At 35.6% G+C, this 18,608-nt stretch overlaps 1 protein-coding gene across 2 annotated transcripts in view; it reads left to right on the forward strand.

The window, feature by feature from the left end:
* The window catches only part of LOC128022239 (immunoglobulin superfamily member 21), a 194,442-nt gene that overhangs the window by 61,490 nt on the left and 114,344 nt on the right, over positions 1 to 18,608 (forward strand). For both annotated transcript variants that reach the window (XM_052609590.1, XM_052609591.1), the window contains exon 2: positions 12,607 to 12,719. In XM_052609590.1, coding sequence (XP_052465550.1) covers positions 12,607 to 12,719 — 113 coding nt within the window. The remainder of the gene's footprint in view (positions 1 to 12,606; positions 12,720 to 18,608) is intronic.

Genomic DNA, 18,608 nt, shown 5'->3' on the forward strand with positions numbered 1-18,608 from the left:
AAATCAGCTGCCATCCACGTTCATCATTCACAAATCCGCTTGTAATGCTCGCAGTTCCCACTCTCTTCAACCTAAACCCTTGAATATTAAATCCTATTCAGCACATGAGGCACGGGCTCCTGGCTTCATCAAGTGCTATTGATGATTGTTTTACAACTTTGCCTGAGATTGTCTTAAAAGGAATGTTTTGGATTGAATATGAGCTCCATGACACCATTCCTGGAAAAATGTTGATCACTGCACAAAATAATTTTGACATAGCCTTCTTTTCTTTTTTCTTGAGGTTAAAAAAAGTATTATTATTATTATTATTATTATTATTATTATTATTATTATTATTATTATTATTATGTTTTCCCAATATTATTTATTGTTATATTTTATTTTCCATTTTGTTATATATTTTATTTTATTATTAATTAATAAATTTATTTATTGACTCAAATAATGTTCTACAATAATCAGCATTACGCCACAATAGAGCATAATTTTAAAGTGGAATTGTCTTGGACACAATATCAAATTTAGAAAAGTTGGCATGACAATATTTATATATATAAAACACACAAATTGTATAAAACGTTTGTTAATTATGGCAAATAAACAGCTATTCTCTGTGCCTGAATGATGCTTGGCATGATTGCATTGATTGCACATTTTTGTCCTGGATCTCTAATTGACTGTTAAACAGAACTACTTCAGAAATCTGAAGTGCAGTAAGAAATGTATATTATGTGGGCATCTAAAATCTGATGTTTTTTTTTTTTTTTAATTGAAAATTAAATAAAGCTTTGATTTGTTTTAGTGTTACATTGAGGAACATGTCACCACAAACAACCTATATTAATGCACCACATGCAATCATGTGTGACAAGGGGGGAAAAAGCTTTAGCAAACATGGTTACCTTCTAGGAACTAATAAATGTCAATCACTGATATGATAAATTGGTTTTATAATTTCGCAGGTGTACGTTTAATGTGCATTTGAATTATAATGGTTGCATTTATACAGTATAAGTGCTTAAAATCACTGCAATGGTGGTTATCTTCATTACAAATCTTGATTTAAGGGCTTTTTATTTATTAGGCTACTATGATCACTTAATTAAGTTGGAAATTATTTTGCATAATTGTTGGTCTCTTGAATCATTGTACTGTTACCTAATAAGGGAAACATACCAATTGTCTCAGCAAACTTACTCTTTTAATTAAGATCTAATTTGCCTGTTGTTTCCTCATACTGCTGAAAGGTGTGTGTTTATGAAGTTGGAATTTCTTTTTAAACTCTTTACTTCAGTTGCCAAAATGGCAACAGAACAAGAGGCAATCAAGAAATATTTACAGTATCAGCTGCTGCTCTTCTGAAGGGCTTTAATTGCCTAGTGAGACGAATTATCTCCTATTCTTGAATTAGGCGTGGAAGCTGAAGAGGAACACTCAGTGTTAAAATTGCCCAATCTACATTTTGATAGATTTAGCCATTGAACATGCAGATCGTTTGATTTGCTTTTTTAAAAAATGCTTTCAATGAAGGAATGATCCATGATTGTGGTACAGTTGCAATGTATAAACATTTCAGGTGAATTATACAATTGTTGTTATTATTATTATTATTATTATTATTATTGTTATTGTTATTGTTATGGTTATTATTATTATTATTATTATTATTATTATTATTATTATTATTATTATTTATGTGTTATCAAATAAAATGTGTATGTTTGTTTGTATGTTATGACATTATCTATTTTAATACATTTATATGACGTTTTTTTGTTGTTATATAATCCATATACTACTAGTTTCATAGAACTGATATTATTAGGAATGCTGGTAGTCTACCATGGTTTCCACAGAATATTAAGCAACACAACTTTTTTTTAACGTTGTTTAGCGATAATAGTAAGACACGTTACTTGTGCACCAAATCAGCGTATTAGAATAATTTCTGAAGGATCATGTGACACTGAAGACTTGAGTAATGATACTGAAAATTCAGCCTCACTCTCACAGAAACAAATTACATTTATGAACTGAAAAGACTCATTTTAAATGTAATGTTCTGTTTTTACTGTATTTTTTGATCAAATAAATGCAAGGGAAATAAATCAAATAAATGTAGGGTATATATATCTTACTCTCTTGGCTCAACACAAAACAGTTTCCTCGATTAGATTTAAAATGCATGCTTGCTGGAGTGCGTGCTTCTAAAATACATTGAGGAGCATCTCTAAATCTCCTCTAGAACAACATGTCTGAGCTTTAAGGGCCATGTGGCCTTGGAGCTTAATGTGTCTCAAGGCTTTGTTCCAGAGATGCTTTCTCAGCATAAATACACTGATTTCATCTACCCCCCCCCCCCCCCCCCATCCCACCCAGAGGAATAACAGGGCTTAGTTTCACCCTATATTCTCCTGCGAGGTAACATGAAAGTGCTTAAAAAAGTCTGTGACACCACAAATCAGTGGGCTGTTCGTCCCACTTATGATAAAGCAGAGAGGAACGCTTGTAGACAACAAAGTTGGCTATTGCTGTCTTCCTGGAGACATTTGCTTCGCTATTGATGCCTGGGAAAGCCATTACCATTAATCACACCAAAGAATTACACGGTGCGTGGGTCCAGCCCGGTCCATCTCGCAGTTGTGTTTAGATTTCTTGTTATGCCTTTGGCAGATTACTGTTATTAATGGCAGAAAGGCCGCTTTGCAAACTCTCATTAGATGTTATTTTAATGGTGAGACTGATGGATTAAGATGTGGCAGAGGCCATGCTTGCTTCTACAACCAGTTAATACGAGCCAATTACTGTGACGTGTTTGCCGGCCTGAACATTTTTTTTTTTTTTTTTTCAATGATAGTCAACTCAGTTCTGGTTCATTTCAGATGATTTTAGCTCTTGTACACTCAGCATTTTGATACGTAGCCTATGCTATACTTAGCCGTTGCTTCAGATCCCAACTGCTTCCAGAGGCAATCCAGGAGTGTTCTTTTTTTTTTTTTTTTTCATTTGTTACTTGGTAGTTGGTGATGTGATTTTTATAAGATGTTGCAGCAGCTTCATGTCAGCCCTGTGCTCCATCTCTTCAGACATTTAAGGCGCCGTTTTAACAGTGACATACCAGGCAGCACAGGAACTGCATTAATAAATGTTTGGAGCACAGTGGAGATATCTCACTGACATTTAGCTGTAATATCCAGAGTCTCTGATACATGTGGTGGTTGAAGGTGAGGAGCAGATGGAGAGTATGCAGGCTATAAGCAGGTGTGTCTGACTTTCTCTGGGCATAGGTTTACACCACAGGGCAGATCAATACAATGTTGCAACGAGCCAGAGTAACGGAATATGTTGTAAGCCTGTTCAGTGGATTTAAGCTTGGTTAAAGCTCAACACAACACATGAGTGGGCATACAACTTAAGCTGTATAAGATATGTTCAGCCTTCAAAGCTTCAGTTGTTCTATAATCATTTATGATGGTTTCCCATAGCCTTAGACTGGATGCTTACTGATTACCCCTTGTTGCATCCAAAACTGAAAGCATTTGTAAAAGTGGTAAACTCAGATCAGATTGGATAGTAATGCTATTTTCATCTTAATCATTTTTAGATTTGTAAATATTATAAAGGATTTGGGGGCACATGATAATTTACTACTTGTACTAACCATTCCCTGTCATCAAAAGGTCAAACAATATAATATTTTATCATCTTGACCTGCAAAGATTGTTGACGACCCTAGATTATTGTTTTTCAATATTGACTGCACAGTAAAACCATCACACTCTTACTTGACCCCGTCATATTGTGTATTGTTAGAAAGATTTAAGACTCCAGCTTCGATATTTGACCACTGTTTATGATAGAACTTGGTTGCAGTGACAGTAACTTCTTAATTTATGCAAGGAGAGGAAAATCAGTATACAAACTCAATCAGTAATTATTTACATATTCATTTAAGTCTGCTACGGTTTATTTGTGTTCACAAAGCTTCTCTGAAGTGTTTAATAGGGCTTTTAATCCAAAATTGTGCACATTTGAAAATATTATTGTTACATTTACAGCAATCAATTTTTAATTTATTGAGATATTTATCAATATTTTTATTTATATATTTATGGATATAATTATTGACCTTGATTTCTGTACTGTATATAATTTCCGTTTTTTTCTGCATGTTTCTGTATGTTTGCATTCTGTAAGTTGTTCAAATAGTTTTAAACAATTTTGATTGATTACTTAATCATGTTTTCTTTCATTATGAAATCAGGGCAGTTGTATCACCATGACATTTTTGACTTTACCCCTCAAAAATATTAAAATAAAAGGTAACAATTTAGAATAAGGTGCCATTAATGCTAGTTAATGTATTAATTAACATGAACAAACAATGAACATTACATTTATTACTGTATTTATTAATCTTTGTTCATGTTAGTTAATGAAAATACTTTTATTCATTGTTAGTGCATGCTAATTCACAGTGCATTAACTAATGTTAACAAGCACATCTTTTGATTTGAATAATGCATTAGTAAATGTTGAAATTAACATTAACTAAGATTAATAAATGCTGAAGAAGGATTGTTCTTGCTTAGTTCATGTTACTAACATTAACTAATGGAACCTTATTCTAAAGTGTTACCAAATACAATATATGCTAGTCATGGTTTGCATGAATTGCATTTTTATTTTGTGTTTTTAAAATAAACTAATAGAGAGCATTAAGAGAGAGTTTTCATATAGAAAGTAGTTCTTGAGGCCCAGTGGTAGAGCATTGCATTAGCAGCGCAAGAGGTTGTGGGTTTGATTCCCAGGGAACACACATACTGGTAAAACAAATAAAAATGTATATCCTGAATGCACTGTAAGTTGCTTTGGATAAAAGCGTCTGCTCAATGCATAAATGTTATGTAAATGGAATGATACAGTGCAATAGGTGAGTCACGATTCACTGGTTTTCATAAGTCCATTAGAAAACACAATCGTGAATGGCACATAAACACAAAATGAAATGCGATTGGCTGTTTTAAATGTTGTTCAGATGTTCTCTTCCTGTCTAAGTGGGTGGATCTTGGGTAGAATAAGCTGTGAATGACTCATTGCCAATCAAAATCTGACTTTGTGAGACTACTGGGACTGACATCAGAATCCTCTAAGAAATTCTGCAGTTGATCAGTCAAAAGTAGTTTTAAATATGTTTTGATGAGGTGGACACTGTTAGATTAATGTAAGATGGATATGCAAATTAAAAATTAGAAAAATATATGGCTGAAGTGTAGGCATGAAAATAGTAGGCATGGTGTCCTTATTGTGCCAAGGGAAATGAAGGTCAGGCTGTACAGGAGGGCGGTGCATCCAGAGGCACATGGACGTCATCATCATCATATACTTAGACCTCAAGGACATCTTACACATGCACCAGGGAGAAATGGACCTTCACAAAGGAGAGATGCAATACTGAATTTATGGTAGTGGTGACAGGCGTTATTAGCATCAGGTGCTAACAAGTTGCCATTGTCATTCAGGCTCTTGGCCATCCATTTATGAGCTTGGATGTTTACTGTTCTTGAAATTAAAGATATATTCACCATATTCCTATATGCCCATGACACTTTGAATTATGGGTGTAACTTCCGTTAAGCTGTGAACAATCAGTGAAAGGCTTGCTCTTGCTCACAATATTTTTTTTTTTTTTTTACTGGGTACAATGAGATGACAATACTCACCCTTCAACAACCAAACATTATAATGACATTAAAAAATGTAAAAGCGTAAACAAGGTACTTTCAACAGACCATGGATAACGGCAAATGCATGATTCTTTCCACAACAATAATACCCAGGTGAAAAATAGCATTGTAGTATATCAGTATTATGTAACATATGTTACCTTAATTAAACATGTTCATAATTTTTGCACTGTGTGATACTATCTCAAAGTGATTTCTGTAATTTTAAGAGTTAATAAATTGGTTTTACCTGTGAAAACAAACAAACCTGGTAAGAGACCTAAGGATTGGAGGAGAAAAACAAGAGATTCTTTGTGCATTCCAGTGAATTATTAATAGAACATATTGTAAATGAAATCAGAAGAACAGACCACAAAGACTACAAATGCAAAGGGGTAAAATAAAATAATCATGAGAAAAAAAAAATACAGTGACTGAAAAAATCTCTTGCCATAGATATTCTTGCTGTACTACTAGGTATACAGTATTTGAAACCTCCAGGCAGGTGTGTTGAGGCAGGTTGGAGCTCTGCAGGACTCCGGCACTCCAGGACTGAGTTTGGTGACCCCTGACCCGACTTGTATCCATCCCTTAACTTAATGTTGACAAGCTGAATCCTGTCACCCATGGGAGTGTGGACTCGGATTGGCAGCAGACAGTTATGTAATGTAAGTTTATGATGGTTAGGGCATGATGCTTACAGTTTGTTGACATCAAAAGGATTGAGCATTGGGGAGACCCAGGTGTGACGGGATACAGGATGTGTCATCTGTCAGAAGTTTGCAAGATTGAGCTGATTTCCCAGCAGTCCAGAGCAGGTGTGAATGTATGCCCTCCTTGGTGATACGGAGCTGGTCTGAGAGGGATTTAGAAGGAGGCATATGCCAAGAATAGTTTGGTTTTAAATCATTTAGCTTTACCTTACAGAATTCCAATGTGGCCTTGAGCTAAAAGCTGAATGTGTATTCAGCTTTATTCAGATGTAAACAATATGCTACCCTGAGTTTTTCAATGAACGCCCTAATGTTAGTGGTCCTTCCTATCAACCTCATTAGTTTTTTCAATAAATATGAATACAAATCATATCTGGGGGAATTCTTGACTCTTAGTCTCTGGCACAAAGATGACGGATGGCATTTCTGCTAGAAGGTGTTATGAGGTTGATTCAATTACAGTTGAGTCGTAGGCTGACACGCATGATGTAACATGTAGCAGCGAAGTAGAAATGGAACTGCCTGTGTGGTTAACAGCTACGTCGAAAGTGAAGTGAACTTCTGGGCTGACGCCCTCATCATCGCTCCGTGTAATTGGGTAATCCAGCCATGGTCTTCCCTTAAGCTAGCTCTAGCCAGAGACTTCGTGGCTCAGCCAAGCCTGACCGCTCGCCTCTGGGGGCAGTTATTGGAGAAAATCAGTGAGTTCTTCCAAATGTTTCCATTCCTGTTGTGGCAGTTTGCCCTGTCATTAAAGTATTTTGTTTGTCTGCTGTCATTTCTTATGAAGGTTTCTAAAAACTGGACCTTTCCCAGTTGAACATCAGTTGGGGCGGAAAGTGTTTGAAATATACTCAGACCCAAGTGCACAAGTCCATGTAATGAGCTATTTTAAAATCCCTGCTCATGGCTCTTTCCATATCAGTGTGTCACACAATATCACACCATCCTGCTCATAGTCATTTTTCGGCCCAAAATTAGCATGAGAACACAAACGCATATACAACCACTCACTAAGGAGGTGGCTACCTTAGCTGTGATCGGGAGGGAAACTGTGTCTCTGTGTCTGACTGAGCCTATACAATTTAATCTCTGTTCGAATAACTGTGGAAAGGAAACTTTATATAGCCTAATTATCAGTTTCTAATGTGTGTTTATTAAATTGTAATCACTTCACGTTAAATACAAATTCAGTCCCATTAAACATATTTTATTAGCCTTCATGACAACCATGTTTGATTGTAAAGTATATATGAAGAGTAAAGATGCAAAAGCCTCTAAGTGCTATGGGAAATTTTCTTCTAAAATTAAAATTAAGATTAAAATATAAAACTGTATATATATATATATATATATATATATATATATATATATATATATATATATATATATATATATATATATATATATATATATTTTACACTAAATTAAATTTATGCATTTAGCAGACTCTTTTATATAAAGTGACTTACAATGCATTCAGGCTATCAATTTTCTCCTAATATGTGTTCCCTGGGATTCGAACCCCCAACCTTGCGCTTGCAACCGCAATGTTCTACTTCTATATTATATTTATTCATTACACACAGACTGATATATTTCAAATGTTTATTTCTTTAATTTTGATGATTATAACTGACAACTAAGGAAAATCCCAAATTCAGTATCTCAGAAAATTAGAATATAACTGAAGACCAATACAAAGAAAGCATTTTTAGAAATCTTGGCCAACTAAAAAGTATGAAAATGAAAAGTATGAGCATGTACAGCACTCAATACTTAGTTGGGGCTCCTTTTGCCTGAATTACTGCAGCAATGCGGCGTGACATTGAGTCCATCAGTCTGTGGCACTGCTCAGGTGTTATGAGAGCCCAGGTTGTTCTGATAGTGGCCTTCAGCTCTTCTGCATTGTTGTGTCTGTCATATCACATCTTCCTCTTCGCAATATCCCATAGATTTTCTATGGGGTTAAGGTCAGGCGAGTTTGCTGGCCAATTAAGAACAGGGATTCCATGGTCCTTAAACCAGGTAAGGGTAGGTCTGGCACTGTGTGCAGGTGCCAAGTCCTGTTGGAAAATGAAATTTGCATCTCCATAAATTTGGTCAGCAGCAGGAAGCATGAAGTGCTCTAAAACTTCCTGGTATATGGCTGTGTTGACCTTGGACCTCAGAAAACACAGTGGCACTGCAAACCATCGCTGACTGTGGAACTCAGGCAACGTGGATTGTGTGCCTCTCCTCTCTTCCTCCAGACTCTGGGACCCTGATATCCAAAGGAAATTTACTTTCATCAGAGAAAATTACTTTGGACCAGTCAGCAGCAGTCCAGTCCTTTTTGAAGCAAGACGTTTCTGACGCTGTCTATTGTTCAATAGTGGATTGACACAAGCATTTGCGACAGCTGAAACCCATGTCTTGAATATGTCTGTGCGTAGTGGTTCTTGAAGCACTGACTCCAGCTGCAGTCCACTCTTTTTGAATCTCCTCCACATTTTTGAAAGTGTTTTTTTTTTCACAATCCTCTCCATGGTGCGGTTATCCCTATTGCTTGTACAATTTTTCTACCACATCTTTTCCTTCCCTTCGTCTCTCTATTAATGTGCTTGGACACAGAGGTCTGTGAACAGCCAGAATATTTTGCAATGGCCTTTTGTGTCTTGCCATCCTTGTGCAAGGTGTCAATTTTCATCTTTTGGACGACTGTCAAGTCAGTAGTCTTCCCCATGATTGTGTATTCTACAGAACTATACTGAGAGACCATTTAAAGGATTTGCTGGCGTTTTGAGTTAATTAGCTGATTAGAGTGTGGCACCAGGTGTCTTCAATATTGAACCTTTTCACAATATTCTGATTTTCTGAGATACTGATATTTTGATTTTCCTTAGTTGTCAGTTATAAACATCAAAATGAGAAGAAATAAACATTTGAAATATATCAGTCTGTGTGTGATGAATAAATATGATATACAAGTTTCACTTTTTGAATGGAATTAGTGAAATGAACTATTTGGTGATATTTTAATTACAGTAAATGACCAGCATCTGTACAGTATATACACTCACACATATACATATATATATATATATATATATATATATATATATATATATATGTATATATATATATATGTACATGTACATGCAGAGTACATATATTCCAGCTAGAATTAAGTGTTCCATCTGCTCTATTTTAAAGTGATGATTTTCTAGCTCTTTGAGTATGTTTTTTTTCTTCTACTAAGTGATTTGACATTTAGATAAAAATACCACATATGAACAAACGCTTGACTTGCGCCAATTTTTCCAGACTTTCAAAGCTCTTTATGGACGTATGGGTGCTAACTGGAAGGGATTTTACTTGAGAGCTTCAGCTCCTTTTAATGACCTGTAGCTCTCGAGGCTTATCCATTCATATCTCCTCCGGCGTAAAAATCCCTAGAGCGTGATGATTAAATTAAGATGCTTTAACAAGCACATCAAGGTGCAGCTAGATCTCAGAGAGAATGCTTTGCATGTTGCACTGGCAGACCACCTTACTATAGGAATGTACCAGTTCAGATTGACTCGTATTGACAGAAAGCTGACAGAAGATCTGAACCTGTCTTCATAATTTAAAGGAATAGTTTATCCAAAAATGAAAAATTGCTGAAAATGTACTCACCCTCAGGCCACCCAAGATATAAATGAGTTTGTGGAAATTTTGTATTCAGTGGATCTAAGGAACCTCTGCATTGAATGGGCACTTTTCACTGCATAAGACATTAACTGATGGACTAGAGTTTTCAGCAAATTGGATTTTTTTTTTTTTTTTTTTGTGAACTTTTTCTTTAACAGAAAAGTCCATCTGCCTGTGTCCATATGGTGCATTTAACACATACATTGTGTGTTCAGTGATCCAGCTGTGCTCAATTTCTAGAAGGTAAAGTTTGGGACAAAGTGATTTCTTGGGGTTCAGGCTACAACACAGTATGGGAATTTTGAAACCAAGTGAGGTCGCAGATCTGCTGAAATTTGTTCTTATCCTTGCTCCCTTATTTCCCTTGAGGCTTAGAGTGAGCTTCTCTGTTTTCCACTGAGATAAATGTACAGAATTGCCAAGTCAATTCTGTCAGTCTGACACAGTGATAAGGCCTTGGCCGATGCGGTGAGCAATTGAGCTGTTTTGTCTGACAAGAGCTCATTGAGACCTCAAGATGGACAGATTATTGGAAAGCAGAATTGGTCCAGCGAATCATTTTTATTTTATTTTTTTCTTCCTAGAGTATTCTGAGGCATGATTCATGATCTCATTTTTGTTTGAGCACTTGACAAAAATTGTTGTTCTAGGCACAATGCATAATTCATTGGGAGACTTAAAAAAGTAAATGGGTTTTAGAAGCAATGTTGTACTAAAAGCGCTTTGGGATCTTGAGGAAATTCTTGTGTATTGCTGTCCATGGTCCTGAAATTGTATTACTGCATTGTTGAAATGAAGAGTAGTATCTAATGTGACATCTCTGTTAGGTTGAATGCAAATATGATCCAAATGTAAAAGATATTTGATTGTAAAACACAGCGTCAAGGCTGTAATCACATGGACACATCAACTGTCAGATTGTCCACTGAATATTGGAATGAATACAGATTTGGGTATTACAGTGTTTCATTCTCCAGGTAACAATCACTCCCCTGTTTCTCATTTCTCATCAAAATCCAGTCTTCAGTGAAATGTTTTATCTCCTAAGGTAAATGAGGTGATTGGCAGGGCGCCAATTTTTTTTTTTTTTTTTCATATAATGAGAGATAGTAACATCTGCAGTTATCATTAGCTCCTTTAATTGGGATTGAAAAAATACTGGGGTTCAGTATAAATGCAAACAAATATAGTACAATAAATAATCAAATGAAGTTTTCTCACATTGATGTTCTGGATCTCCCTCCTCTTTCACTGTCTGTGGTACAAGACATATCGCCTGGTTAGATGGATAGACTGTGCAGTCAGTAGGATCCAGGCCACCTGCTAGGCAGACAGAGAGAGTGCTCACTAGAGCAGGACATTCTCATATTTATCCCTAAGAGGCGAGAGCCCTTCCACTTTTGTTTCATGTCTGTACCTAAGCATTTTGATAAATGTGTTTTCAGTGTGTCAGAAATTCGATCAACTTAGTAATTATGCTGATTAACTCTCTAAACCGGGAGTATTTTGTTGATCAGGACTTATCTGCATATGTGAATTAGGTGCACGGATGGAGAAGAATTTGTTTTCCATTAAATTATTTTGAAACAACACAAAGCTTTGTTAGCATAGAAAGTCAAGTACACAGCTATTTTTGCACATTAATAAGGTCAAAGAATGCATGTATAAAAGACAACCATATGCCATGATGACATGTAGGTCCTCAAAAGCATTAATATGAAGTTGCTGTCTAATTGTGTGCTATAGCTATTGTTAGGAGTTAGTTGAAGCATCAGTTTATTTGTGGGGTGGAACTGCCATAACCAAGATGATTTGGAGACAAAATTAAGCAGATGGCAAAGTTTCTATGGCTTAAGTGTAATTAATGGCAGAGTTTGAATTGCTTCATATCTTTTTTTTTTTACTAGAAGAATATTAGAAGAGAAAAAGTAATATGAATTCCCATTTAATGTCTGATTACACAAAATTGGAACAAAATAACCTAACTTTAGTTCTGTAGATTCGGACACTGCCATGGATGCAATGTTATGATGTTAAACAATCATACTTGTTTTGCAAAGTACTAAAATAGCTACCTGCAAAGTGGTTTTATATCTGATTTAACCTGTAAAAAGATTTTGTTTGTATAAATTAATGTATATGTTAATTCAGTGATGTTACATAATATTTTTTTGACATTTTTTTTCAGTGATGTTTTCATCGTTTTCCATTTGTGCATATATGTTTAAAGCCTCATTATATACATGATCATAGAACTTGATATTTTGAGTGATTTTTGTTTTGTATACTATTTAACTTTAGTCAATTAGATTCAATTAATTTCTGTAATAATTCTGAATAATATGATCAATTATATCACGAAGTGATCTGGTTTATGTTAAGCTTTTCAACCTGCTCTTCATGTCTCCATCACCATCTGGCCATTTGGCTCTTTTTTTAAATGTGTGAAGATGAACATGTTCCAGTGATGTCTTTCTTTGCCTCTGCAGGATATCTGACGGTAACGATAGAGCCATTGCTGCCAGTTGTTGTGGGAGATACAGTGACTCTAAAGTGCAACTTCAAGACAGATGGAAGATTGCGAGAGATTGTTTGGTACAGGGTAAGTTGCTGTTTTCATGAGCTAAAATTTAATCTTCAGTTTATTGTTCATAATCTCTGATTGGATCTATTATTGTAAGTTAACATGTCAATGTTCAGCCTTTTAAACTGCCTGGTCTTGAGGCTGCTTTATTGTAGAAGAGTTCCTTTCCTAAACAGCTTTATAGAATGTTTGCTTCTTATTGGTCATCAAAGGATGATTGGTGGCGAATTTCTCTACAGAATAATGGTTAAATTAGTTTTTTAACCTGGAATTGTTGTAATACATGATTATTTAAAAAGTTTAAATAATGTGGATTAATGGATTATACCATTGATTAACAACTTAATACCTCCCAGTCTTTCTTAATGGTTTGTAAATTATCATTACAAATCAGTTCCTCTAAGGAACAAATAAATAGGATTTTTATGGAACCCAATTGACTAATTGCAACCAACTGCATTGATTCAACCAATGACTTATGTTTGGAGGAACTATCAGTGTGTGTGTGTGTGTGTGTGTGTGTGTTTGTTTGTTTTGTTTTTGAGCAATGGAAGACCAAGGGGTGTTTAGGAATCCTTTTTATAATTCTGTTTATTGACTATAGTGGCACAGAAACACTTCACCTTTAATATTCAGCTGGTCATGATGGATCCCAGCTGGATGCTTCATATTTTACTACCCACTATTAGTGGGCTGCCAAGCAATGAACATATGGATTAGTTAAGCATTTGCAACAGACATTTCTGAATAAAAATATATGCAATACATATGATCAGACTCCCTGAATGTAGAAACTGTATAATAAAGTAAAACCAATATGGGCAAATCTTTCTCTGTACAGACAGATAGTTGAGGCCATATCTGTTTAAGAGCAAAACACTGTCTTTGATTCAACCTTCTTTTCACAAATGCAACACATCTATGTCTCCAGACTTGTCTTTGCAAATGCTGACCTTTCCAGACAGAACAAAAAGAGATTAATAGCACTTTACATATTACTTATAGTCTCATACATCATACTGAACGGTTAGACAGTCTCACTGCATCAGTTCAGGTTATAGGAAGCTTGTTTGTTTGCACAAGGTCTCTTCCCTGCATGATTGGTCGTTTATTGCACAGATGAAAGTTAACTTCTGTGATTTTGTTGACAGAAAAAAAAAAAGGTTGTTAATGATTGAGAATACTTTTAAGAAATTCTCAAAGTCTCATCTCACATCCTCTTAAGTGTGCTGTGCCTGTGGAAATAGCAAAAAGCACAGGTCTTTTTTGCAGTAGAACACATGTGAGTGATAATGAAAGGATGCAGAGCACGCACTTCTGATTGGCTTAGCAGCTGAGAAGAAATGTCTATTTGCACATTGACAACCGCAATTTAAGGGAAGTGTCTCTGCGGGCAGAGCTGTCAAATTCACCGACTGGCGTCTGATCAAAACCGCAAGGTGGTAATATGAACCAACCCGCTGTCTCCTATAACTGCTGATCATCACACAGCGTAATACATTATAAATCAATTATCTGCACTTGGCTGCCAAAGTTTCTTTAATCTCAGGCTTTTATTTGACTAAACTGTCGACTTCTCAGTTTTCGCTTATGTTCGAAATGTAACTCAGCTTGATATCCACCTTTGGGATTTACAATATCTAATCAACAGCTCTGGCAAGTGACACAGAGGCTGTTTGAATAAAAGATCGCAGCTGCGGGTTGTTCATTACGGGGATGCTGTTATCTTGACAGGTCCTGCTTGAAGGTTTTGTAATGCACACCATAGTCCGATTTCTCCTATAAGATTCTCTGTCAAGCAAAGGGGCTTCCTCTGCTGCTCAGATAAAGGATATTGCTATGGAGAGGCTCTTTAACTAGTGCTGCCAGAAAGCACACTTGCCAAATTGAGGCTTGTTGCCTGATTGGAGGATTCGTTTTCATCTTAATAGCTGCCTCTGCTTCAGGTCCATGTTTTGAGTGGAGTGTGCATTTCAATATCCACTGGCATTTTACATGGATAATATGTGATGAATGAAAGCTAGTTCACACTGCTCCGACAAAACATCATAATTATTGGAAATATGGTGTTTCTTGTGGGAATGCAAAAAAAAAAAAAAAAAAAAAAAAAGAAAATTAATAATAATAATAGACTGTTGTAGAATGTTTAGAATGTTGGTGTTTGTTCCAGTACTGTGACCAGACTTAAAATATAGGCTACTTATTTTTACACGGGTCTGTTGAATGCTCATTCCGATTGGCTGGTTGCTGTACAGTGATCAGATAATGTTGAACAAATGCATGTGTTGTTATTTTTAACTAAAAATGAAATGATTAAAAGTAATTTTCATTAATTTAAATAAATCTGAAATAAAATATTAGATGTAAAAAAACTTGAAAAGCGTAAAAAATATATATATATTATTAAAATTATATTAAATAAATATCATAATTGTATGGACCATAAATAATACTAAAATAGCACTGGTTACCACTCATTCTGGTAATTTATACATTTTTGTAGCCAAACAGTTTACAGTAGCCACTGACATCCATAGTATGGAAAAATGCTGTTTAATTCAATGACTACTGTCAACTGTTTGGTTACCAATGTTCCTCAAAATATGTTCTCTAGTTTTCAACAGCTGAAACAAATTAATACAGGTTTGGAACTACTTTAGAGTGAGTAAATGATGACAGAAACTCATTTTTGTGTTAACTATTGCTTTAAAATAGAGAAGGACAAGTAAACTGGATTGCAGGTTAATAATAATAAATAGGCTAAAAGTGTAACATTGCTTTAGAGTTTGTCACTATGCGATATGCTTCTTTATTTTAATGGAGTATTTTTCTTTGAGATAGCTTTAAGCTAATTTGCAAGTAAGATGATGCAATAAATCAGTATTTCATATCCATGTATTTATTTATTTGCAAATGTACCCTTGTAATATAGAGGAAAACGATCTGTGATTATATATTCAAACTTGTTAGCAAATTAAAAATGTGGACAAATTAAGAGCAGTTCTCTTTTAAGTTGTACTATAATATTACAGTGTGTTAATGGTTTCAAGTGCTGTGTGATGTCAGCATTTTTCTTCTCATTTAATAGATTCCCTCAGGTTTATAATGTTCTTGTGCACAGAAGTCAAGAAGGACGCTGCCTACCACACTCACTGTATCTTTAGAAGTTAAAGTATTAATACAAACAGTAATACGAATGCATAAAAGCATCCAGAGTAAGTGTAATATTGCAAAAGGCTTTAATTAACACATGTATGGCCCTGTTTCCCAGTAAGACCATTGGAATGTGCTTTCATAAAACTACAGGCAAACCTCTGATGCCTTGATGATGCAACACGGGTGATGCTAAAAATAGACACAGAAATTGCTTTAAAGCTATTTTATGTTATGTCTATGGAGCTGGGCGAGAGCTCGAAATCCTTGGAAGGCCCATGGAGAATTTTCCTCTATGAAATTCCTGGCAGTTCATTTCCCATTGTGCTTGTTCTGATTATGTCATTCTAATGAAGAGATACCCTCGGCCCAGTCCCAATGGGCAGCTCCACGGTGACAGCTTCTAACGCTGAGTATCCGCCTGACTGCCTGTTGAGTGCCACACTGAATCTCACCTGATTAACCCTCTCTTGCTCATGTCTCTGTACAAAGTGCAGGTTTACACATGTTGGGCAGCGCTTTGCTCCCGATAGAGGGTGTTTAACACTGATTTGCCCTCAGGACGCATGTAGATTAATACACTGTGCCTTTATTTTACACCGAAAGGTTTGCTACAATGTGATTTGCAGATTAAAGAGACCACGGGTAAGCGATATCTTCCCTTTTTTTTTTTTTTTTTAGTTTGTCTACAAGATCAAACAACTTCTCAATATACTCTACTGGTTAAAAGGGTTTGTTTTAGTTGTTTTATTTTTTTACGTTTTACAAATCAGTCTCTTGTTCTCACCTAGACTGCATTTATTAAATCTGAATTTATTGTATATTGTGTATTGTATATTGTAGTAATTGATCTGTGTTTACTTCTTAATAATGTAGTTTCAAAAACATTAAAAGCCTTATTTCAAACTTGACCTGTAGTGTAGTTTAAATAAGTTACATGCTTCAATGGCATAGCGGTTGGAAAGTGTCTGATATTGCAGAGCCATCAACCTAATGTGTTTTCAAGGTGAGCCTTCATGAAAAAGCAAAGGATATCCTCAAGCAAGATCTCGGAATGCTCATTTTTGTTTTCCAAAGTGTGGTCAACCTTTAACTCTCATGTGCACATCCTCAGAGTTCTGGCTCCCACTCAGCTCTAATATTTCCGGACACTTTGGTTGTTTCCCAGCTTAGTTTGTAGCCCACGTCTCCGCAAATCCCATTACCACTATTGACACTGAAGCACACCATTACAGTATGCAAATGACTTTGCTCTTAGCGAGATAATGCAGCTTTAAGGAGTGGAAGAGTGTGCAGATTAGCATGCCTGTCTTTCAGACCACCATAATGGAATGTTACCTCAACTGCTCTTGTTTGTATGTTTGCGCTATATGTACTGTCAACCGCAGAAGACCTCTTGACCAAGAGGTGATCTCAGACTGAATAACAAAACAGTGTCTTAGCATTAAACTTGTGAGGCACAACATTCTGGTTTGAGGATTCCTGCACTTGGTTGCTATAGTAACAGAAGTGTTAGATGGAGTCTATGCGTTCTCACTTTGTGTTCTTGGTGTAGTCCTGTGGGGCTCCCACGTGCCACTCTTTCTGCTATTTTAGAAGCCCTTGTGTAATTGTGTCATGCAAATTTGCTCCTTGGCGGGAAAAAAAGCTCTTTAGTCTTTGCCGAGAGTTGCACAGCGGAGCTAAAAATATTGTTTTCTGGATATTTTTACTCTCCCTAGACTCTAAAGAGTCTAGATTGCTTTCTGAAGGCGGTGCTTTATGCTGTGTAGGCTTTCTGAGGTGAAGGTTGTGAAAACAATGTGATTATTAGGGTTTTCTTTTTCATCAAAGCCTCAGATTAAGGAGCTGAGGTGAGATGACCTATGAAGTGACAGGAAACATGTGGTTGTCCTCATTTAACAAGGGTTTAATAGTCTGGATGTTGCACAAGTTGCAAATTATTGCCAAGTAACTTATAATGATAATCAAACAAATGGTGCACGTAATTGTTTGATGTCCTCTGATATTTATGCTGAATGTAACTCTAAAATTTTAAATCAATATTCAGATGTAAAATAAAGAGCAAAGATGCTTGCTTCTTTATATCTAGCATTAATCCACATAAGAAAACTCTCCAGTGCAAATGATGCTCTAAATGTAATGTTTCTGTCTAATGAGCCCCTTAAATACAGACGATTTGGCTAAGAAAATTACTGCCAGTGAGATTGTGTTGTCTTTGAGAAAAAAATATATATAACAAAATGCCCAATTAGTTTTTCAAAAGGCCTCTACCTTCGTCCATTTTATGTACTGTGCTTTTTTTGTCAAATAGATGGTGTGAAAATAAATAAATGAATTACAAAATCAAACAAACCAGAGTTTGCTACAATATTTAGAGCTGGATTTCAAGCTAAGATTATTTAACATCGAATGGCATTGGTTTAAATGCAAAATGCAGATCATCCTATCAATGCCAGATTTGTTTTTCCAGAGCAAATTGCATCTGATGGTTTGTGTGCAAAAGTGGAGCAACATGCAAAGTGCAGCATGCATTTATTGACAGGCACTGCATTTCATTATTCATTATCCAGAGTATGCCAATAGAATACCATGTACACATTCAACAAAGCTATCATTTGTTAAATAGTTGTAGTGTTGGACTCGTTTTGATAATTCAATCATTTTTAAAAATATTAATTAATTTGACTATTGTTGTTTGTTTGTTTGTTTGTGGAGAGGGTATTTGTGTATATTTTGCTGGTTATTTATTTA

This window comes from Carassius gibelio, chromosome A11 (assembly GCF_023724105.1).
Source record: "Carassius gibelio isolate Cgi1373 ecotype wild population from Czech Republic chromosome A11, carGib1.2-hapl.c, whole genome shotgun sequence".
NCBI classification, from domain to species: Eukaryota; Metazoa; Chordata; class Actinopteri; order Cypriniformes; family Cyprinidae; genus Carassius; species Carassius gibelio.